This window comes from Bubalus kerabau, chromosome 2, assembly GCF_029407905.1.
Source record: "Bubalus kerabau isolate K-KA32 ecotype Philippines breed swamp buffalo chromosome 2, PCC_UOA_SB_1v2, whole genome shotgun sequence".
NCBI classification, from domain to species: domain Eukaryota; kingdom Metazoa; phylum Chordata; class Mammalia; order Artiodactyla; family Bovidae; genus Bubalus; species Bubalus kerabau.
In genome coordinates, this window is record NC_073625.1 from 192,547,392 (window position 1) to 192,569,640 (window position 22,249).

At 48.8% G+C, this 22,249-nt stretch overlaps 1 protein-coding gene across 5 annotated transcripts in view; it reads left to right on the plus strand.

The window, feature by feature from the left end:
• Positions 1-22,249, plus strand: part of DIP2A (disco interacting protein 2 homolog A) — a 113,190-nt gene that overhangs the window by 55,933 nt on the left and 35,008 nt on the right. For all 5 annotated transcript variants that reach the window (XM_055569881.1, XM_055569882.1, XM_055569885.1 and 2 more), the window contains 12 exons: positions 1,908-2,018; positions 3,193-3,316; positions 3,659-3,768; positions 4,036-4,138; positions 4,576-4,640; positions 4,822-4,915; positions 5,955-6,074; positions 7,018-7,132; positions 8,368-8,507; positions 21,088-21,224; positions 21,565-21,645; positions 22,076-22,203. In XM_055569881.1, coding sequence (XP_055425856.1) covers positions 1,908-2,018; positions 3,193-3,316; positions 3,659-3,768; positions 4,036-4,138; positions 4,576-4,640; positions 4,822-4,915; positions 5,955-6,074; positions 7,018-7,132; positions 8,368-8,507; positions 21,088-21,224; positions 21,565-21,645; positions 22,076-22,203 — 1,328 coding nt within the window. The remainder of the gene's footprint in view (positions 1-1,907; positions 2,019-3,192; positions 3,317-3,658; positions 3,769-4,035; positions 4,139-4,575; positions 4,641-4,821; positions 4,916-5,954; positions 6,075-7,017; positions 7,133-8,367; positions 8,508-21,087; positions 21,225-21,564; positions 21,646-22,075; positions 22,204-22,249) is intronic.

A 22,249-nucleotide genomic window follows, 5' to 3' on the forward strand; every position in this document is an offset into this window, starting at 1 on the left:
TAGGACAGACCTGCTGGAAACCCGGGCTCCTGTTGTGCTTTACAGTGAGTCTAAGAATCACTCATTTCTTTCTCTGGAGGTAAGTTCTTGCAAGGACATACTTAGAGATACTCTATTGACTTGTAAGTGGATCCACGTAGTTGGGTTAGTTATAAAAAAGCTGACGAGATCACAGTTAGAGAGTTAGTGATCGGAGGTGGGTGGCAAGTTCATCCTCCTGTTATAATGTATTTTATAAAATTGAACAGACATAACTCTTTATAAGAGATTCTCTAAAAATGTGTTCAAATCAGTCACTCAGTCATGTCCAACTCTTTGCAGCCCCATGGACTGCAGCATGCCAGGCTTCCCTGTCCATCACCAACTCCCAGAGCTTGCTCAAACTCATGTCTGTCAAATCGGTGATGCCATCCAACCATCTCATCCTCTGTTGTCCCCTTCTCCTCCTGCCTTCAGTCTTTCTCAGCATCAGGGTCTTTTCCAATGAGTCAGTTCTTTGCATCAGGTGGCCAAAGTATTGGAGCTTCAGAATCAGCATCAGTCCTTCTAATGAATATTCACGTGTATGCTCTACCAAACATCCAGTCTCAAGGCTCACAGTCCTTTTAGTGGGACAAACGCTTATTAACATCAGCCTTCAAAGGAGATCTTTGCCATTTTCAAGAAACTTGTTATAAACTTGATTTCCAGACCTCAAGTACAGAATGAATATAGATGTAGCTCAAGTTTTGTCTTATTAAAGGGTTATTAGTTATCCAAGGCTCTGTGTTAACAGTCTCCTCATAAACTATTCTGGCTTACCATTTAGGTTTCAAGCACACTTACTACAATATTATGGCCTTACAAATATTCCTAAATAGCTTTTGATTTAGCCAGATATTGTAAGACATGGAAATTGGGATGATGGGAGAAGAGAGAGGGGAAGAGGGCAGAGGGCTCAGGGTTCGTCTGCTGTAAAAGGAAGTAGAGCGCCTGTCTAATACCTTCAGATGTGAGATGCAGCAAGATGAGCGTAGTGTCTGAAAAGACGAGAGAGTTGGCCAAGGGGAGGGTTTAAGATGTGTTAGAAGTGGTTGCTTTGCGGGGTGGGGAAGGGTGCAGGGTGCTCTTTTTCATTAGTGCTTTTTGTCATTTTAAATCTCTGTGTTCAAAAAAATTTTTTTAATAAATATGTAAGATAAATAGAATATGTAATTTTGGGGGCCATGCTTGTGGCATATGGGATCTAGTTCCCTGACCAGGGATCAAACCTCGGTCCCCTGCGTTGGGAGTGTGAAGTCTTAACCACTGGACCACCAGGGAGGTCCTGAGAACATATAATTTAAACTGTGGCAGCATGATGACCAGATGAGAGCAGGGAGTGGACCCCCTGTGGAGACACAGAGGGAGAGGGCAGGTGTGGGGAGCAGGGTCTTGCTGAGGTATTCTGTGCCCCCCACTCTCCCCTGTTAGTGTTTCAGTCTTGAGTGAAGATCTGTCCAATTAAACTTCAGTGTCCAGATTCCCTTTTGGAAGATACTTGAATATACTTTGATTCCGGGTTCTCTTTTCATGTCCAGGTGTTTTTGTCCTGGGCTACTTGATGGTGGGTAGTGGTCCATCACACCTGTCCCTGAGTGGTCAGAGTGGATGGAGGTGGATCGAGACCCACTGGCAGACCCGGCTGGACTTACTTTGCCAAACTTGCTTTTTATTAGGCCCAGGAATTTAACATGTTTTGTTACATGTGGAGTAAAGACTTTAACCTAAAAAGTATGTAATAGAAGTTACATGGTTGTGGAAACTTAAGAACCAAGTATAACACACAAAGTAACATTTTCTGAGCTAAAATCTGTCTCATCAGCAGGTATGCAGATGACTGACTTCTTCCCAAGTGGTTTGCAGGGTTTTCCTTTGTGCTCTCGTAGGTGGCGCTGGTGTTCCCGAATAGTGACCCAGTGATGTTCATGGTTGCGTTCTACGGGTGTCTCCTGGCCGAGCTGGTTCCTGTCCCCATCGAAGTGCCACTCACCAGAAAGGTAGCTCGTGGTGCCAGCTCGGTTTGTGGTCCCCGAGGCTTGGTCCTGAAGCCCCGCATCCAGTGCAGGTGTCTTCATGTCCTCGCTCCAGGCGCCTCTTGTTGGGCGAGGACGGGCGGGCGGGCTTCAGAGACACCAGGGCAGCTTCACCCAGATGCCCTTTCATGTGTCTCCCTGGGAGAAAGGCGTAAGAACACCTGTTGGTGCTGATATCCCAACAGAAACAAACGTCTTTTTTTCTAACGAATAGAATTTGGAATCTGATGAGATTCTGTTAAACCTTTTCTCAAAATGATGTGCTTCTTGATAATAATTTTCACTTCTGGATGAGTCAGTCATTACAGAGATGTGTTACAGCTCATTTCTCAGTGATAAACACATGACTTGAGACCCTCCTGTGTTCAATCACCTCCAAAACAGTGAGCACATCTCATTGCTCACAGGTGGCTTCCAGTGGGGGAGGGGCTGATGTCCTAGATAGCTGTTACACTTTAGATATAAATACCAGGGCTGCTGTCTGTGGGGTCACACAGAGTTGGACACGACTGAAATGACTTAGCAACCAGTAATCTGATTACTGAAAAGTGTATTATTCTAAGAGTAGACTCAACATGTATTTTAGAAAATCATAGTTTTCTATTGTATCCCAGTGTTCAGGTAATTATTAACATGAGCATTATCAGCAAGAAATATTCAAATTTGAGAATCCTCAAAGTAAAACTTGTGAATAAATGCAGTATATCCCAAAGGGTTATATATATATGATATGCAGATATTTGAATACAGGGTATTTAGGGAAAGATTCGAGTTTCTAAAACTTATAAGAAGGAAATGATAAAATGCTACTGAAGGACGTATTCTGTGTAAAAATAATTAAGATTGTTAAAGGTCAGACCTCCCCAGATTAATCTGTAAATTTCAAACACAAATCAAGTGTAAATTTTAGTGCTATTATTTTTGGAGTTTATTAAAATGCTAGTAAGTGTCATTTGCAAGAAAAACTATGAGAAGTTAGTCAGTTACTCAGAACTTTATCTTTTGAACTTAAGAACTTAAGTATTTCATTTTGAGGGAAATATGCACACACCTCTCCGGATGACCTGGTCTAGCTTTGCACATTTCTGAGAAAAGCTGTCCTGTGTGCGAGCGAGCCCCTGCCCCTCTGTTTCTGCAGGATGCTGGCAGCCAGCAGGTTGGGTTTCTGCTGGGCAGCTGTGGCGTCTCCCTGGCCCTGACCACAGATGCTTGTCAGAAAGGCCTGCCCAAGGCTCAGACCGGAGAGGTGGTGACCTTCAAAGGTGGGCCCACGGGCGGGGAGCATGTGGCCGGGTTCTCTGCTAAAGTGGGCCCTTGGGCGTCCTTTCCTGTCAGCAGCCGCTACAGAGACAAAGGGGCCTTCAGCAAAAGTGGGGCCTTGTTTTAGACCTTGGTGAATCTCGCTCCTCACTTGGCTCAGGGTCTAGACCTGTGCTGACCAGCCTGGCGGCCGCTGGTCATTAAACATAAGTACATGAAGGTCAAGTGAGACAGGGGCTCCTGCCCACCTTTCAGTGGCTCGGGCAGCGTGTTGGACACAGAGGTGTCGGGAGGGAGCAGGGCCCTCTGACCCTGCCTCTGCATGTCCCTGTCTGCCCTCACAGGCTGGCCCCCCCTCACCTGGCTGGTGATCGATGGGAAGCACCTGACCAAGCCCCCCAAGGACTGGCACCCGGCAGTGCAGGATGCGGGGCCCGGGACCGCCTACATCGAGGTAGTGCCCTCGCTGAGCCCCACGCTCGGGCACCTACATGTGTGCTTTTCCTTCACCCCAGAAAGGCACCCAGAGCCACCCCTGCTGCCTCCCTGGGGACCACCTGCATGCCCTGTCGCCCCTCACCCAGCCAGGGTGAGCCTGACGTCAGCTGAGGGCATCACCTTGAGGGCCCGGGCATACCGTGGGCTCTGGTCGAACCTGTGGTGAGTGAAGGACAGCCTCCAGAAATGTCACCTAATGAGCTCATGTTTTGGAATCTTTCAGTACAAAACCAGCAAGGAGGGAAGTACGGTGGGAGTGGCGGTGTCCCATGCGTCCCTGCTAGCACAGTGCCAGGCTCTGACCCAGGCGTGCGGCTACTCGGAAGGTAAGGGCTGGGGTGGCACTCTGGCCCCTCCCAGAGCTTACCCAGCGAGGCCTGTGGGTGGGGACGGACACGGCATGCTGTGATCCTGGGACCTGAGACTGGGGCGGGGCATGGGAACTAGAGATCCTCCACTGCCCTCTGCTCCACGTCCAAGAGGAGAGGGAGGCGCGCACTCCTGCAGCCTCTGGAGTGTGGCTGCTCCCTGTGTTTCCAGAAGACCAGTCAGCTTGTTCTCTGTGCTAACTCGCAGTTGTGTGATCTGCTTTCACATTTACCAAGATTATTGACTGGTTGGGACATGGTATTTGGAAGTGCTCTGTATGTTTCCTAGAACTCCTATTTGTTGATGATGTAATCATCTCAGGGTGTCTCTGAAAATGCATGTGACTTGTGAGGAGGGTCGCTTTGGTTGTTTAACCATCTTTGTCCACTTTCAGCTGAAACATTAACAAATGTGCTGGATTTCAAAAGGGATGCCGGCCTGTGGCATGGAGTGTTAACAGTGAGTGCTGTGTCTATACTACCTAACTGTGGGGAGGTTGCTAACGTTTTACGCCCATGGGCAACACCAAGCCCCGCTGTGGCTGGTGGAGTCAGCCCTTGTGCTGTGAGTAGAGCTCTGACACTCTCTGTGCCTCTCCTGGTGGGGCCCCCCTCCCCCACAACCGCGGGTCTCTTCACAGAGCATCTTGAAGAGGATACATGTGGTCAGCATCCCATATGCGCTGATGAAGGCGAACCCACTCTCCTGGATTCAGAAAGTGTGTGTGTATAAAGGTAACAGAGGAACGTCGTCTGTCTGTGTGCCCTTCCTTAGAGGGGTCTTTGAGTTAGTCTTTGGTGATTAAGAAATAATACAGTAGCACACAGAGCTGCAGGCGGGGGCCAGGGCAGGCACCCCCTGCCCCACAGCCTGACTCTCCAGTGCTGGGAATAGGGGGCTCGTGGAGAATGGCTCTGTTAGGTGTGGCCATAGACTCCTGACTTCATGCTGTCACATAAACGCTCCTGATTCTTAGCTCTTGAGATGGTGTGAATTTGAAGTTAGGGCTCTTCAAGCCACCAGTAGCAAAGCTGATTGTTCAAACAAAGCAGTTTATGATCCAGAGCAGTGGGGCTGCCTGCAGGGCCACACCCACCCTGCTGTCCATCCGGAGTCAGTCCGTGCTTCCCGAGCATGGCCACTCCTGCACGATCCGGGTGTCCCTGGGCTCTGCTCCAGCAGGGCTTGGCGGGCCTGCTGTGTCCTGGGTGCCCCGTGCGCGTTGACCACACTAATGATGTTGCCAGTTACGGAGTGCAGACGTGGGCTGTGCCCTGTGGGGGGCTGTCTCTGATGACCCTGTCTGACAGATGAAAACCAAATCCTAGTGGGGCGTTTGGCAGTGCCCCTTCCTGCTAGAGGGAGCAGGGTCCCCCTTGTCGGGGAGGGACAGCCAGAGAAGGGCAGCCAAAGAGGGGCAGCTGGGGAAGGGCAACTGGAGAGCGAGAGGCAGGTGTGGTGGGGGCAGGGAGAGAGTCAGAACGGCCCCTGCACTGAGCTGCCTTCCAGGCAGGCCAGATGGGGGAAGCCCAGAGGCTGGGCTGTGGGAGCACGTGGCCTACTCTGTGGGCCTGCCTGCCCATGACCCAGTGGGCTGTGGGGAGCATGTGGCCTGCTCTGTGGGCCTGCCTGCCCGTGACCCAGTGGGCTGTGGGGAGCATGTGGCCTGCTCTGTGGGCCTGCCTGCCTGTGACCCAGTGGGCTATGGGGAGCACGTGGCCTGCTCTGCGGGCCTGCCTGACCGTGACGCAGGCACATCCTGCTCCCCTGCAGCCCAAGCTGCACTGGTGAAGTCCCGCGACATGCATTGGTCTCTCTTGGCTCAGCGAGGTCAGAGGGACGTCAGCCTCAGCTCCCTGCGTCTGCTGATCGTAGCTGATGGTGCAAACCCCTGTGAGTACCGCCCACCCCCCAACCCCAGAACCCCTGTATAGTGTGGCCCTGACAACCCTAGGCTCCTGGGTACCTGACTGTTGGGAGGGCATCCCACCTTCTAGCACTCCAAAGCCTCTTATTCCCTCCACCCACCCCTGAGCCCCTCGTCCTGCCTCCAGAGCACCACAGGCCTCTGGCTCCTCTGCGTCTCCACCACGCTCTTGGCGCAGCTGCTGAGCCACCAGGAGCCCCTCCCCAGGCCGGCCGTCCCACAGATCCGAGATCCCAGCACTCTGAGTGCCCATCACTTCCCTGATGCTCTGAGCTATCTGGACTGTCTTGTTTGCCCTCTGCTGGACGCAAGGACCCATGGCCAGGTTCCCTCCTTTCCTGAGCCTCCCTGTGGCAGAACGCTGCAGGTCGGGGTGCAGCCCTGGTCCCGGTGGGGGCAAGGCTGTGCTGACTTAGGCCCTGAGCAGGCAGCACCACCATAGACAGTGGCTGGGCAAGTGGACAGAGAGGCAGGGTTGAAGGGCTGGGCTGCCCCTGCAGGGAGAGGCATGTTGAAGCCACTGGCAGACTGCAGCTGCGGGGCGCATCCAGGAGTGGGTGCTCACAGGGCCAGGCCGCGTGCTGCAGAAGGTTCAACTCCAGCTCTGTGAGTGGCCGGGGTCACCTCCCATTTGGCACAGCTGCCAGTAGGTGGGTGAGGCTATCAGACCTCAGACTCAACGCCAGGGGTGAGAGTCAGCTTCTTATTTGCTAGCGATATGAAAACGCATCCTGTTTTTTGTGGAAACAGCTCCCCCACCACCATGAGACTGATGGGTTGATTGAGGTTGATTGAGGTTGATTGAGGTTGATTGAGGGGTACAGTGTTTGGGCCTGGCGCCAGGCATCTTCCACACTGGGTGCCTGACGGCCTTCCGCTCAGCTCTCGTGTCCACTCTGTCTCATTCAGGGTCCATATCCTCCTGTGATGCGTTCCTCAACGTCTTCCAGGCCAGAGGTCTGAGGCCAGAGGTCATCTGCCCCTGTGCCAGCTCGCCGGAGGCGCTCACCGTGGCCATCCGCAGGTAGCTGATCACTTGCTCTGTCTTTTTCCTCGTTCAGCTGAATTACCTGTGAGAGCAAATTTGGTTGATTTGTTCCTGAGCAAGAGAAACTGAGCAGTGCCTGGTCTGGGGCCCGTCTCCAGTCATGTTCATGTCATAGTGGGGCTGCCCCGACTGCCACATCTGCACACCCTGTTGGCCACACGTCCCTCCCTGGCTGTCCTGATTTGTGACACAGTTCCATGGTGGCTCCCTGGACCACCATCCCTGGATTATTCCAGCCCAGGACTTGCCCTGTTCTGATGGAGTTGGGAGGCCTGAGAGACACAGCCTCCTGCTCTGTGCTCACCCACGTGACTCCCCAGGGCCCAACGGGGTCACCTTCCTGCCCAGTCATCTCTGCTCACCTAAGGCTGCTGTCCATGCCCCTGAGTACCATCCTCAGGTAGAGGGCAGTGTGCTCACGTTTGCGGGCACTTTGTTAATTTCGCACTCTCAACTTAGTTGTTAGAAAGTGAGTTTCAGTTGTAGTCTTGTATTATGTTGTTTATTTATCCATGGTAGTAAGAAATCTTAACATGTTGATAAGAATCAGCATTAAAAACATCACCTTTATCCTCCCCAGACCACAGTGGGTTCTTCATGCCTTTGTTCTGTGGTGACCTCTACGCTCAGCAAAGTGGTTTTTCTTACTGGAGGAGACGTGACATTTGATTCTCAGCCTCCCAGCTCCTGCTGCTGTGAAACCAATCAGGCCCAAACTTGGCACTGCAGCAGCAGCCACTTTACTGCCCCTGGCTTCTCACAGTCGGGAGTCGGGACCCCTCTTTGGGGCAGTCTGCTGCAGCTCAGTGGCCTTTGGCTGGAATAGGTTGTGCAGCCTGCTGTTCTGCCGTGGCTCCAGGCCACCTCCTCTGGTCTCTGGGTCCTCTGGGCTTGCTCCCAGGAAGCATGGACTCTGCTTACCTGCTGCCTGGGGCTCTGGGCACTGTCCCAGTACTACCTGCCTGGTGGAAGCAGTCACCTTTGTGCCCTCCTTGGAAGGCATGCAGCATCATTGCATGGTCCCCGCAGCCCCCTGGTCCCCTGCTGTGGAGCACATGGGGTGGGGTGTCATGCGGACCTGTGGGGATGCAGCCTGCCCCTGGGGTCTCACAGCCAGCATCCCCACAGCCTGGCTCCAGCCGGCTCTTTGCTGCACATCATCCTGTTGTCAGGGGGCTGTCCCCTCGTCAGTTAATAAATTTTGTTTCCAGGCCTCCTGACCTGGGGGGCCCTCCTCCAAGAAGAGCTGTGCTGTCCATGAGTGGCCTCAGTCACGGGGTGATCAGAGTGGATGCTGAGGAGAAGCTGTCGGTCCTCACAGTTCAGGACGTCGGCCAGGTGATGCCTGGAGGTGAGGGCACAGTGGGGTCATAGTGGGGAAGGGTCTTGTACTGTGGCCGGATGCGCTCCAGAGCACACAAATACCAGGCTTCAGATTTGGGATTTTTGTTTGTAACATGTTTTCTGTTTTTTGCCTCCCTTTGTATCAAGGGCAGTGTGTTTGCCCCACGACCCCACCTTGGTCCTCTCGGGGCTGGGGAGTAGTGACAGAGCTCCCCACTGGAAGCTCGTGCACCAGGCGGTCACATGCTTGTCCCTTGGCGAGGCCTGCAGCCCTCAAGCCCTCAGCTGCAGGCACCAATGATGGGGTTGTCTTGGTCCTGCCGAGGGCCTGTTAGGTGAGCAGCAGCGGGACCCTAAAGGCTCCAGGAAGGCCACGGGCCTGGATGGGTGCACGAGTCCCAGGTGGGGCAGCAGTGGGGAGGGTGATGGCGCCGTCTCCCCAGAGGCCCCCCTCCAGCAGTGTCACAGCAGGGAATTTAGAGCAGAGCCAGCCAAGGCCAGTGGCTTTGTGAGTAGGGGGTGCCCTGCGTGTGCTCTAAGGCTGCCCCTTGCCATGGCTATCCCGTGGTGTTCCAGCTCCCCTCCTGCCCGTGCCCACCCTTCTGGCGACCCTGGAGAGCAGCTTCTATCTCCACTCAGGCCCTGTCATGATGCGCCCTAGTCCTGGGCCCAGGACCATGTCTGCAGCTCTGCCTCTGGTAGGCTCTTGGAACAGGCTGGGCACCAGAGGGAGGGACATGGTTGCATCTGGCCCGGTGGTGGTGCTAGGGATCAGCACATAGAACAAGGATGGACATTTATTAGATTGGTGCAAACATAATTGCGGTTTCAGATGTAAATTTTAGATCATTGTAACTAGGCTCAAACACATCTTTATTAATCAAAATAGGAACTATTACAGTCAACACATTTTTTAAATTTTAACTAATTATTATTTTTTTAATTGGAGGCTAATTACTTTACAATATTGTAGTGGTTTTTGCCATACATTTACATGAATCAGCCATGGGTGTACATGTGTTCCCCATCCTGAACCCCCGTCACACCTCTCTCCCCATCCCATCCCTCAGGGTCATCCCAGTGCACCAGCCCTGAGCACCCTGTCTCATGCATCAAACCTGGACTGGCGATCTGTTTCACATATGATAATATACATGTTTCAATACTATTCTCTCAAATCATCCCACCCTTGCCCTCTCCCACAGACTCCAAAAGACTGTTGTATACATCTGTGTCTCTTTTGCTGTCTCGCATATAGGGCCATTGTTACCATCTTTCTAAATTCCATATATATGCGATAGTATACTATATTGGTGTTTTTCTTTCTGACTTACTTCACTCTGTATAATAGGCTCCGGTTTCATCCACCTCAGTAGAACTGATTCAAATGCATTCTTTTTAATGGCTGAGTAATATTCCATTGTGTATATGTACCACAGCTTTCTTATCCATTCGTGTGCCGATGGACATCTAGGTTGCTTCTATATCCTGGCTATTGTAAATAGAGCTGCGATGAACATTGGGGTACATGTATCTCTCTCACTTCTGGTTTCCTTGGTGTATATGCCCAGCAGTGGGATTACTGGGTCATATGGCAGTTCTATTTCCAGTTTTTTAAGGAATATCCACACTGTTCTCCATAGTGGCTGTACCAGTTTGCATTCCCACCGACAGTGTTAAAGGGTTCCCTTTTCTCCACACCCTCTCCAGCATTTATTGTTTGTAGACTTTTTGATAGCAGCCATTCTGACCAGTGTGAGGTAGTACCTCACTGTGGTTTGGATTTGCATTTCTCTGATCATGAGTGCTGTTGAGCATCTTTTCATGTGTTTGTTAGCCATCTGTACATCTTCTTTGGAGAAATGTCTGTTTAGATCTTTGGCCCATTTTTTGGGGGGGGTCATTTATTTTTTTTTCCTTAATTGTTTCCTTAATTTCTCTGTTTGCTCACTGTTAGTGTATAGGAATGTGGATTTATATCTGGCAACTTTACTATATTCATTGATTAGCTCTAATAATTTTCTGGTGGAGTCTTTGGGGTTTTCTATGTAGATGATCATGTCATTTGCAAACAGTGAGAGTTTTACTTCTTCTTTTCCAATCTGGATTCTTTTTATTTCTTTTTCTTCTCTGATTGCTGTGGCCAAAACTTCCAAAACTATGTTGAATAGTAGTGGTGAGAGTGGCCACCCTTGTCTTGTTCCTGACTTTAGGGGAAATGCTTTCAATTTTTCACCACTGAGCATAATGTTTGCTGTGGGTTTATCATATATGGCTTTTATTATGTTGAGGTATGTTCCTTCTATGCCTGCTTTCTGGAGGGTTTTTATCATAAATGGATGTTGAATTTTGTCACAGGCTTTCTCTGCATCTGTTGAGATAATCAAATGGTTTTTATCTTTCAATTTGTTAATGTGGTATATCTCATTGATTGATTTGTGGATATTAAAGAATCCTTGCATCCCTGGGATAAAGCCCACTTGATCATGGTGTATGATCTTTTTAATATGTTGTTGGATTCTGTTTGCTAGAATTTTGTTAAGGATTTTTGCATCTGTGTTCATCAGTGATATTGGCCTGTGGTTTTCTTTTTTTGTGTGGTATCTTTGTCTGGTTTTGGTATTAGGGTGATAGTGGCCTCATAGAATGAGTTTGGAAGTTTACCTTCCTCTGCAGTTTTCTGGAAGAGTTTGAGTAGGATAGTGTTAGCTCTTCTTTAAATTTTTGGTAGAATTCAGCTGTGAAGCCATCTGGTCCTGGGTTTTTGTTTGCTGGAAGATTTCTGATTACAGTTTCGATTTCCATGCTTGCGATGGGACTGTTAAGATTTTCTCTTTCTTCCTGGTTCAGTTTTGGAAAGTTATACTTTTCTGAGAATTTGTCCGTTTCTTCCAAGTTGTCCATTTTATTGGCATCTAGTTGCTGATAGTAGTCTCTTATAATCCTTTGTTTCTGTGTGGTATGTTGTGATTTCTCCATTTTCATTTCTAATTTTGTTGATTTGATTCTTCTCCCTTTGTTTCTTCATGAGTCTGGCTAATGGTTTGTCTATTTTATTTATCTTCTCAAAGAACCAGCTTTTAGCTTTGTTGATTTTGGCTATGGTCTCTTTTGTTTCTTTTGCATTTATTTCTGCCCTAATTTTTAAGATTTCTTTCCTTCTACTAACCCTGGGTTCTTCATTTCTCCCTTTTCTAGTTGCTTTATGTGTAGAGTTAGGTTACTTATTTGACTTTTCTCTTGTTTCTTGAGGTAAACTTGTATTGCTGTGAACCTTCCCCTTAGCACTGCTTTTACTGAGTCCTGTAGCTTTTGGGTTGTTGTGTTTTCATTTTCATTCATTTCTATGCATATTTTGATTTCTTTTTTGATTTCTTCTGTGATTTGTTGGTTATTCAGAAGTGTGTTGTTCAGCCTCCATATGTTGGTATTTTTGATAGTTTTTTTTGCTTGTAGTTGACATCTAATCTTACCGCATTGTAATCAGAAAAGACGCTTGGAATGATTTCAATTTTTTTGAATTTACCAAGGCTACATTTATGACCCAGGGTGTGGTCCATCATGGAGAAGGTTCCGTGTGCACTTGAGAAAAAGGTGAAATTCATTGTTTTGGGGTGAAATGTCCTATAGATATCAATTATGTCTAACTAGTCCATTGTATCATTTAAAGTTTGTGTTTCCTTGTTAATTTTCTGTTTAGTTGATCTATCCATAGGTGTGAGTGGGGTATTAAAGTCTCCCACTGTTATTGTGTTACTGTTAATTTCCCCTTTCATACTTGTTAACATTTGTCTTACATATTGTGGTGCTATGTTGGGTGCATATATATTTATAATGGTTATATCTTCTACTTGGATTGATCCTTTGATCATTATGTAGTGTCCTTCTTTGTTTCTTTTCATGGCCTTTCTTTGAAAGTCTATTTTATCTGATATGAGTATTGCTACTCCTGCTTTCTTTTGGTCTCTATTTGCGTGAAATATCTTTTTCCAGCCCTTCACTTTCAGTCTGTATGTGTCCCTTGTTTTGAGGTGGGTCTCTTGTAGACAGCATATATAGGGGTCTTGTTTTTGTATCCATTCAGCCAGTCTTGGTCTTTTGGTTGGGGCATTCAACCCATTTACATTTAAGGTAATTATTGATAAGTATGATCGTGTTGTCATTTACTTTGTTGCTTTGGGTTCGAGTTTATACACCTTTTCTGTGTTTCCTGTCTAGAGAAGATCCTTTAGCATTTGTTGAAGAGCTGGTTTGTTGGTGCTGAATTCTCTCAGCTTTTGCTTGTCTGTAAAGCTTTTGATTTCTCCTGCATATTTGAATGAGATCCTTGCCGGGTACAGTAATCTGGGTTGTAGGTTTTTCTGTTTCATCATTTTAAGTCTGTCCTGCCATTCCCTTCTGGCCTGAAAACTTTCTATTGAAAGATTAGCTGTTATCCTTATGGGAATCCCCTTGTGTGTTATTTGTTGTTTTTCCCTTGCTGCTTTTAATATTTGTTCTTTGTGTTTGGTCTTTGTTAATTTCGTTAGTATGTGTCTTGGGGTGTTTCACATTGGGTTTATCCTGTTTGGGGCTGTCTAGGTTTCTTGGACCTGGGTGGCTATTTCCTTCCCCATTAAAATGGAAGTTTTCAACTATTATCTCAAGTATTTTCTCATGGCCTTTCTTTTTGTCTTCTTCTTCTGGGACTCCTATGATTCGAATGTTGGGGTGTTTGACATTGTCCCAGAGGTCTCTGAGGTTGTCCTCATTTCTTTTAATTCTTTTTTCCTCTCTGCTTCATTTATGTCCACCATTCTATCTTCCACCTCACTTATCCTATCTTCTGCCTACGTTATTCTACTGTTGGTTTCCTCCAGAGTGCTTTTGATCTCATTTATTGCATTATTCATTATTGATTGACTCTTTTTTATTTCTTCTAGGTTCTTGTTAAACATTTCTTTCATCTTCTCAATCCTTGTCTCCAGGTTATTTATCTGTAACTCCATCTTGTTTTCAAGATTTTGGATCATTTTTACTATCATTATTCTGAATTCTTTTTCAGTTAGACTCCCTATCTCCTCTTTTGTTTGGTTTGGTGGGTATTTATCATGTTCCTATACCTGCTGAGTATTTCTCTGCCTTTTCATCTTGTTTAGATTGCTGTGTTTGGGGTGGCCTTTCTGTATTTTGGCAGTTTGTGGTTCCTCTTTATTGTGGAGGTTCCTCCATGTGAGTGGGGTTGGACAAGTGGCTTTTCAAGGTTTCCTGGTTAGGGAAGCTTGCATTGGTGTTCTGGTGGGTAGAGCTGGATCTCTTCTCTCTGGAGCCCAGTGAAGTGTCCAGTAGTGAGTTTTGAGGTGTCTCTGGGTTTGGTGTGACTTTGGGCAGGCTGTATATAAAAGCTCAGGGCTATGTTCCTGTGTTGCTGGAGAATTTGCATGGTATGTCTTGTTCTGGAACTTGTTGGCTCTTAGGTAGAGATTGGTTTCAGTGTAGGTATGGAGGCTTTTGGATGAGCTCTTATCGATTAATGTTCCCTGGAGTCAGGAGTTTTCTGGTGTTCTCAGGATTTGCACTTAAGCCTCCTGCCCGTGGTTTTCAGTCTTATTCTTACAGTAGCCTCAAGACTGCTCTATCCATACAACACCTATGATAAAACATCTAGGTTAATGGAGAAAAGATTCTCCACAGTGAGGGACACCCTGAGAAGTTCACAGAGTTACATGGAGAAGAGAAGAGGAGGGAGGGAGATAGAGGTGACCAGGAGAAGAGGGGAAATCAAAAGGGGGGAGAGCAATCTAGCCAGTAATCACTTCCCTATGTGCTCTCCACAGCCTGGAATACCCAGGGAGGTTCACGGAGTTACATAGAGAAGAGAAGAGGGAGGAAGGAGATAGAGGTGACCAGGAGAAGAAGCGGGGTGGGTCAAAAGGAGAGAGACAGATCTAGCCAGTAATCTGTTTCCTGTGTTCTCCACAGCCCAAAATACCCAAAGAGATTCACAGAGTTGGGTAGAGAAGAGAAGGGGGAGGGAGAAGATAGAAGTGACCTAGGGGAGAAAAAGGAGAGTCAAAGGGGGAGAGGGCAATCAAGCCAGTAATCACACTTGTAAGTAAAAATGGGTACTGAAGATTGGATTCTTAAAGGTACAGAATTGATAACAAATACCAAAAAGCAAAGATTAAAAATCTAGAGTAGATGTTAGACTTTCAAAAATACAATATTAAAAAAACAAAACACAATCAGAAAAATTAAAAAAACATGTATGAAATTTGCTTTAAAAATAGGGTCTTTTTTTTCAAGGTAATAGTAGTTTATAAAAATGAAAATTAAAGGGGGTAATAAAGGACTTAAAATTTTTTTAAATTTAAAAAATGAGAATAGTAGAAATATATCTAGGAATTTCTCTGGAGCTGTTGAGGGCAGTGTGGGGTCAGTTCAGTTTCAGATAATTTCTTGTTCCAGCTTATACTTCTCAAGGTCTATAGGCCCTTTCCACTGTAGTTGGTGCTAACTACAGGGTTTTAATCTGTTGCACCTGTCACTTCCAAAGCGGTTCCCTCTGTTTCTTTTGGCTTCTTCTGTTTGCAAGTCTCTTCAGTGTCTAATTTCTGCCTTGACACAAGGGGGCAAAGATGGTCACTTACTTAGGCTCACTTGTTCAGTCGTGCTGTGGGGAGGCAGGAGCACTGCAAACAAATATCACTGGCGTGCGTGGGGAGTGCTCACAGTGTCTCGGCCACACTGGGTTTGCCCCACTCACTGCGTGTGTGCTTTCCCAGTCTACACTGCTCAGGCTCCAGGTTGCTCTGCAACTCTCTAAAGCAGGCCTGGGTTGTGTGCCCTTCCCAGGTCTAAGCCACTCAGGTTCAGGTTCCTCAGGTACTCCACAAAGGCGCAGACTCGGATGGGCCTGCGTTTTGTGCCCTTCCCAGGTCCGAGCAGCTCAGGTGACCAGGTGTTTGGTGAGTGCACTCTCCCCAGGTGAGGCGATGTGTCTTATCACCTCCCCAGTCCCAGCCGCTTGGTTTCCTGGGTGCACAGCGGAAGTGCTATCTCAGGTGTGCCGTGTGTCTCCTCTGGGGAGCTGATCTCTGGCTGCGACCCTTCCAGCAGATGTCAACTGTCCAGGATCCCAGGAAGACTTAGCGCCTGGGAGCCTGCTTGCAGTTTGGTAAAGGATGCTGTCCCTGGGGCCAAGATTGCCCCTTTCCGGCTGTGGCTGTCGCCCGCCTGCCTCCCTGTCTGTAGCAGGGGATGGGCCAGTCCGCAGCCAGCTAGCTCTCCTCTGGTATTTGCTCAGTCCTTTGTTCTGTGAGCAGACCTGGCGGTGCCTTAGGTTAGAGCTTTTTGTGGGAATGTTCTCTCTCTCTCTCTTTTTTTTTCTCTCTCTCCCTGGCTATCCCACAGTTTGGGTTGCTATCTCATGTTAGCTCCCTCAGATTGTCCTCAGGACATTCAGGCCCTGTCCTTACCCTAAGCATGCAACCCATGCCCCCCTGTTCTGCCCCCACTTGCTAGTGGTGTACGTGAGCATCTGCGCTACTTCTCCGGTGGGAGCTGCAATTAAGCACGTTATCTGTGGGTTTTATTTATTTATTTATTTATTTTTCCTCCTGGTTATGTTGCCCTCTGAGATTCCAAAACTCCCCACAGACCCGCCAGTGAGAGGGTTTCCTGGTGTTTGGAAATTTCTCCTCTTTCATGACTCCCTCCCTGTGATGGGTCTCCGTCCCTAACTCTTTTGTCTCTCTTTTTATCTTTTATATTTTGTCCTACCTCCTTTCGAAGACAATGGGCTGCCTTTCTGGGTGCCTGGTGTCCTCTGCCAGTGTTCAGAAGTTGTTTTGTGGAGTTTGCTCAGCATTCAAATGATCTTTTGATGAATTTGTGGGGGAGAGAGTGGTCTCCCTGTCCTATTCCTCTGCCATCTTAGGGAGTCAGCACAATTTTGCCAGTGAGGAATAAATTTGTTTATTCCTGTAGCATAAAGGAAATCTGTGCTTAGGGATTTGATGAACTCTTGGAAAGCATTTTCTGCATCCTGCTGGTTGTGGTAGCATTTTTCCTGCAAAAGTTTGTCGAAATGCTTGAAGAAGTGATAGTCAGTGGGGGAGAAGTCAGATGAATATGGCAGATGAGACAAAACTTTGTGGCCTGATTTCATTCAACTTTTGAAGCATTGATTGTGCAGCATGCAGTTGGGCATTGTCATGGAGAAGAATTGAGGTCATTCTGTTGACCAATGCCAGCTGAAGGCATTGCAGTTTTTAGTATATCTCATTGATTTGCTGAGCATGCCTCTCAGGTGTAATGGTTTCACCAGGATTCAGAAAGCCGCAGTGGGTCAGACCGGCAGCAGACCACCAGTGACCGTGACAATTTTTTGGTGCAAGTTTGGCTTTGGAAAGTGCTTTGAGGCTTCTTCTTGGTCCAACCACAGAGCTGATTGTTGCTGGTTATCATATAAAATCCATTTTTTGTCTTATGTCACAGTCCAATTTGTTCGTTGTTATTGTGTAGAATAAGAGAAGATGACACTTCAAAATGATGATTTTATTTGATTTGCAGTTAGCTCATGAGGCACCCACTTACAAGCTTTTTCACCTTTCCACTTTGCTTCAAGTGCTGAACAACCATAGAATGGTTGATGTTGAGTTCTTTGGCAACTTCTTGTGTAGTTGTAAGAGGACCAGCTTCAATGATCCTCTCAGTTGGTCATTGCTAACTTCCAGTGGCTGGCCACCACAATCCTCATCCTCAAGGCTCTTGTCTCCTTTGCAAAACTTCCTGAACCAACACTGCATTGTGCATTTGTTAGCAGTTCCTGGGCCAAATGCGTTGTTGATGTTGCGAGTTGTCTCCTCTGTTTTACGACCTGTTTTGAACTTGAATTAAAAAAAAGCACTTGAATTTTTTTGTCTAACATAATTTCTTAGCAAAAAAAAATGTGCATTAAAATGGTGTATAACAACCACATATATTTAAGACTATTCCAATATCAAAAGGCAAAATTCAACAGTGCAGAACTGATCTTTTGCACCAACTTAATAGATTTGTTTCGAGTTCTACTGTTTTAGAGACGTGAGTTGTCTTTTTTCCTTTGCATATATATGTCTACCCCAATCAAGGACTCATCAGTTCTGCAGATGAGCAAATCCTAAAAGATGATGCTGTTAAAGTGCTGCACTCAGCATGCTAGCAAATTTGGAAAACTCAGGATTGGCCACAGGACTGGAAAAGGCCAGTTTTCATTCCAATCCCAAAGAAGGGAAATGCCAAAGAATGTTCTAACTACTGCAAAATTGCACTCATTTCACATGCTAGCAAGGTAATGCTCAAAATTCTTCAAGCTAGGCTTCAACAGAACCTGAACTGAGAACTTCCAGATGTGCAAGCTGGATTTAGAAAAGGCAGAGGAACCAGAGATCAAATTGCCAACATCCACTGGATCATATAAAAAGCAAGGGAATTCCGGAAGAACATCTACTTCTGCTTCATTGACTATGCTAAAACCTTTGACTATGTGGATCACAACAAACCGTGGAAAATTCTCAAAGACATGGGAAAACCAGATCACCTTATCTGTCTCCGGAGAAATCTGTATGCAGGACAAGAAGCAACAGTTAAAACTGGGCATGGAACAATGGACTGGTTCCAAATTGGGAAAGGAGTATGTCAAGGCTGTATATTGTCACCCTGCATATTTAACTTACATTCAGAGTACATAATGTGAAATTCCAGGCTAGATAAAGCTCAGGCTGGAATCAAGATTGTTGAGAGAAATATCAATAATCTCAGATATGCAGATGACACCACCCTTACGGCAGAAAGTGAAGAAGAACTAAAGAGCCTCTCGATGAAAGAGGAGAGTGAAAAAGCTGGCTTAAAACTCAACATTCAGAAAATGAAGATCATGGCATCTGGTCCCATCACTTCATGGCAAAGAGATGGGGAAACAACGGAAACAGTGCCAGACTTTATTTTCTTGGGCTCTCAAATCACTGTGGACAGTGACTGCAGCCATGAAATTAAAAGATGCTTGCTGCTTGGAAGAAAATGTATAACAAACCTAAACAAACCTAGACAAAGCAGAGACATCGCTTTGCCAACAAATGTCCGTCTAGTCAAAGCTGTGGTTTTTCCAGTAGTCATGTAAGGGTATGATAGTTGGACCATAAAAAAAGCTGCACGCCGAAGAATTGATGCTTTTGAACTATGGTGTTGGAGAAGACTCTTGAGAGTCCCTTGGACTGCAAGGAGATCCAACCAGTCCATCCTAAAGGAAATCAGTCCTGAATATTCATTGGAAGGACTGATGCTGAAGCTCCAATACTTTGCCCCCTCATGCAAAGAGCTGACTCATTGGAAAAACCCTTGATGCTGGGAAAGATTGAGAGCAGATGGAGAAGGGGAGACAGAGGATGAGGTGGTTGGATGGCATCACTGACTCAATGGACATGAGTTTGAGCAAACTCTGGGAGATAATGAAGCACAGGGAAGCCTGGCATGCTGCAGTCCATGGGGTCACAAAGAGTCAGACATGACTTAGTGACTGAACAATGACACAAGTTCTGCAGAACCAGGGACTCAAGGATAAACATCTTATGGAGTAAAAAACAAGGTCTTAGTGATTCTTAGCTTTTATGAGGTGAACACAGGAATTTTTTAAAAGATTGATGACATACTAAAAGAGATGATTCTTCTGATTGAAAGTGTAAGGACTTTCATAGTGGGGCTCATTTTATTCTTAAACTTGGACCAGAGTCTGTATGTGTGCACATGGTCCTGGGTGTTTATGTTCTGCCCTGGGTGTGCGTATATGTGTACACACATGTGCCCACCCTGGGTGCACATGTGCCACCCCAGGTGTGTGTGTGTGTGTGTGTGTGTGTGCATGCACATGTGCTGCCCCAGATGTGTACGTGGTCCCCTTAGGGGTGTGTGTGTGTGCATGCGTGCACCTGTGCCACCCCTGGTGTGTGTGCGTGCACACATGTGCTGTCACAAGTGTGTGTGTACACGCGTGCACATGTGCTGCCCTGGGTTTGAGTATGTGTGTGTCTTCATGCTCTGTCCCCTGTGTGTGTGTGTGTGTGTGTGTGCACATGTGTGGGTGTGCATGTTTTTACTGCTCTGTGTGTGTGTGTGTGCTCCCACTTTGTGTGCATGTGTGCACATGTGCAGACATGGTGCTCCCCAAGTGTGTGTGCACACATGTGTGCTGCCCATGGTATATGTATTTGTGTGCGTGTGCCCCCTGTGTGTGTGCGTGCACACATGTGTGCAGATATGTGCCCCCCAGGTATATGCGTGTGCTTTCTGCCATGGGTATGTGTGTGTGCTCCCCCAGGGGTGTGTGTGCGCGCGCACATGCGTGTGGGCCCCCCCTGCCGTGTGCGTGTGTGTGCTTGCTGCCCTGGGTGTGTGTGTGTGTGTGTGCACGCATGTGGACACATGCCCCCCCAGGTGTGTGCATGTGCTTTTTGCCCTGAGAGAGTGTGGTGTGTGTGCATGCATGCTCCCCCAGGTGTATGTGTGTATGTGCTCCACCAGGTGTGTGTATGTGTGTGTGCCCCCCTCCGTGTGTGTGCACGTGTGTTCTTGCTGCACAGGGTGTGTGTGTGTGTGCGTGCGTGTGTGCATGCTCCCCCAGGTGTGTGTATCGACAGGACGGGTGCCGCTCTGAGTCAGGTGCACAGTCCTCCCCTGAGTCAGGCCCAGGGTTTTGTCCCCAGGACATGCAGGGTTTGTGCCTTTTTGTCTGGTCGTGACGTGGGAGGGTCTCTGTGGGAGGGAGGTTGGACTGTGTGCAAGTGTGTGTATCTAGGGGGCAGGCCAGGCGGCAGCACCGCCCTTGCTCCCTGCCCCTCTGATGGCCATGACCTGATCTGTGAACCAAGAGAAGAGACTGACCCAGGGTCCGCCCCCATCCCCTGGACCGTCTTCCTTGCGTGTCTTCCTCACTCGTCCTAGAGATGAGAATCAATCAGGGAATCCTCTGGCAGAGGTGAAGGCTGGACTTCGCCCAGTACTGTGGGTGTTTGGTTCTTGCCTGAGCGACTGAGTTCCATTCAGGGGATGCTGCATATTCTGGTGTGCATGTCACTCTAATCAAGGCCTTTCTGGACGTCTGCACTGTGGCCAGGCTGGTAACCGGGGCTGCAGGAGCCAGACAGGCAAGGTCCCCAGAGCTGAGGGCTGGGCCGCAGGTGGCCATGTTGGTGGGGGTGCTGCTTGGCGAAGACAGCAGGGGGTCACTGGGCTGTGGGAGGGGCCGCAAGAGGGACCTGCACTGGGGTGGGGTCGTCAGGCCTGGAGTGTGAGCCAGCCTCAAAGACAGAGGCATGCAGTAGCATCTCCCATCTCACAGGGCTCAGGAGGGCAGTGCAGGGTGACCACGGAGCCCATGTCACTGGGAACAGTTTCTGTCACCTGCACAAACCACATACAGACCACGCAGGCTCGTGGCCAGGGGGGTGTGGGTCTCTGCCGCGGGAGCACGACTGTTGGTGTCCACCCTGCAGGCGCTGTTCACACAGGTGTCTGGATGGTCCACCTCAGTGTCTGTGTGCATGGTCTCCAGGGTTGTTTTCTCTCTTCAGCCAACGTGTGTGTTGTGAAGGTGGAGGGCACCCCTCATCTCTGCAAAACTGATGAAGTTGGAGAGATCTGTGTGGACTCCAGTGCGACGGCAACAGCGTACTATGGGCTGCTTGGGATCACCAAAAACGTCTTTGAGGTCCCTGCGGGTCCCACAGCAGTGGCGGGAGGGTGGGTGAGGCATGCAGGAGTGTGGCCTTCCTCAGGGTGCCTACAGCCCTGATGGACCCTGGGTGGCCTGGGGAAGCTGGCCTTGGGTCTGGAGCCGTTGGATCCTCAGGAGAATTCAGTGCCTTCACAGGGGTGGGAGGGGAAGCCTGGGCCCTGGAGGCCATGCTGGCAAGAGCCTGATGGAGGTCACGCCAGCCAGTAGGGCCTCTGACCTCAGGGTGGGGTGGGGTTGGGTGGGGAGCCTCATCCCCTCCCGGGAGATGTGGTGATAGCCCTTCTAGGACTGTTGTCCTCTGCGTTCTGTGCAGACTGTCCCGGTCACCGCTGGGGGCGCACCTGTCTCCGACCGACCTTTCACCAGGACGGGGCTTCTGGGCTTCATCGGGCCTGTGAGTGTGTCCTGCTGCCAAACCCGGGCCACCAGCCAGGCTCAGAGCTGGGGAGGGGTCTGTTCAATGTCCACAGTGCGCAGGCCCCATGACGGAGTCCCATCCTGCCCAGCCACCAGTGCTGTCATGCTGGGGTTCCCTGTCCCTAGCCTTGAGTGCTTTACAGGCTTGACCCTCACTGTGTGCCCACCTCTGACCTTCCCTGCACTGATGCCTGCTCTGGACGCCCCCTCATCCCCACTCCGGCACACCAGGCTTAGGGCCCCTTCACCCCGGGTCAGCCCACCTGTGTTTCCTGTCACCGTGGGCAGGGGGCCTGCAGGGCCTGTCTGTGAGTTACCTGGTCTGTGGGCTGTCGGGTCTCTGTCTCAGGCCCTGAGCCACGGGGCCTGCTGTGTGTCCTCTGCCCAACCAGCGTCCTTGCCTTCAGGATGACCTGGTCTTCGTCGTGGGCAAGCTGGACGGGCTGATGGTGGTGGGATTTCGTAGACACAACGCGGATGACGTGGTGGCCACTGCGCTGGCCGTGGAGCCCATGAAGTTTGTCTACAGAGGCAGGTGATGCGCGGGTCCCCTTGCCTCACCTTTAGGTTCCTTCTCCGCT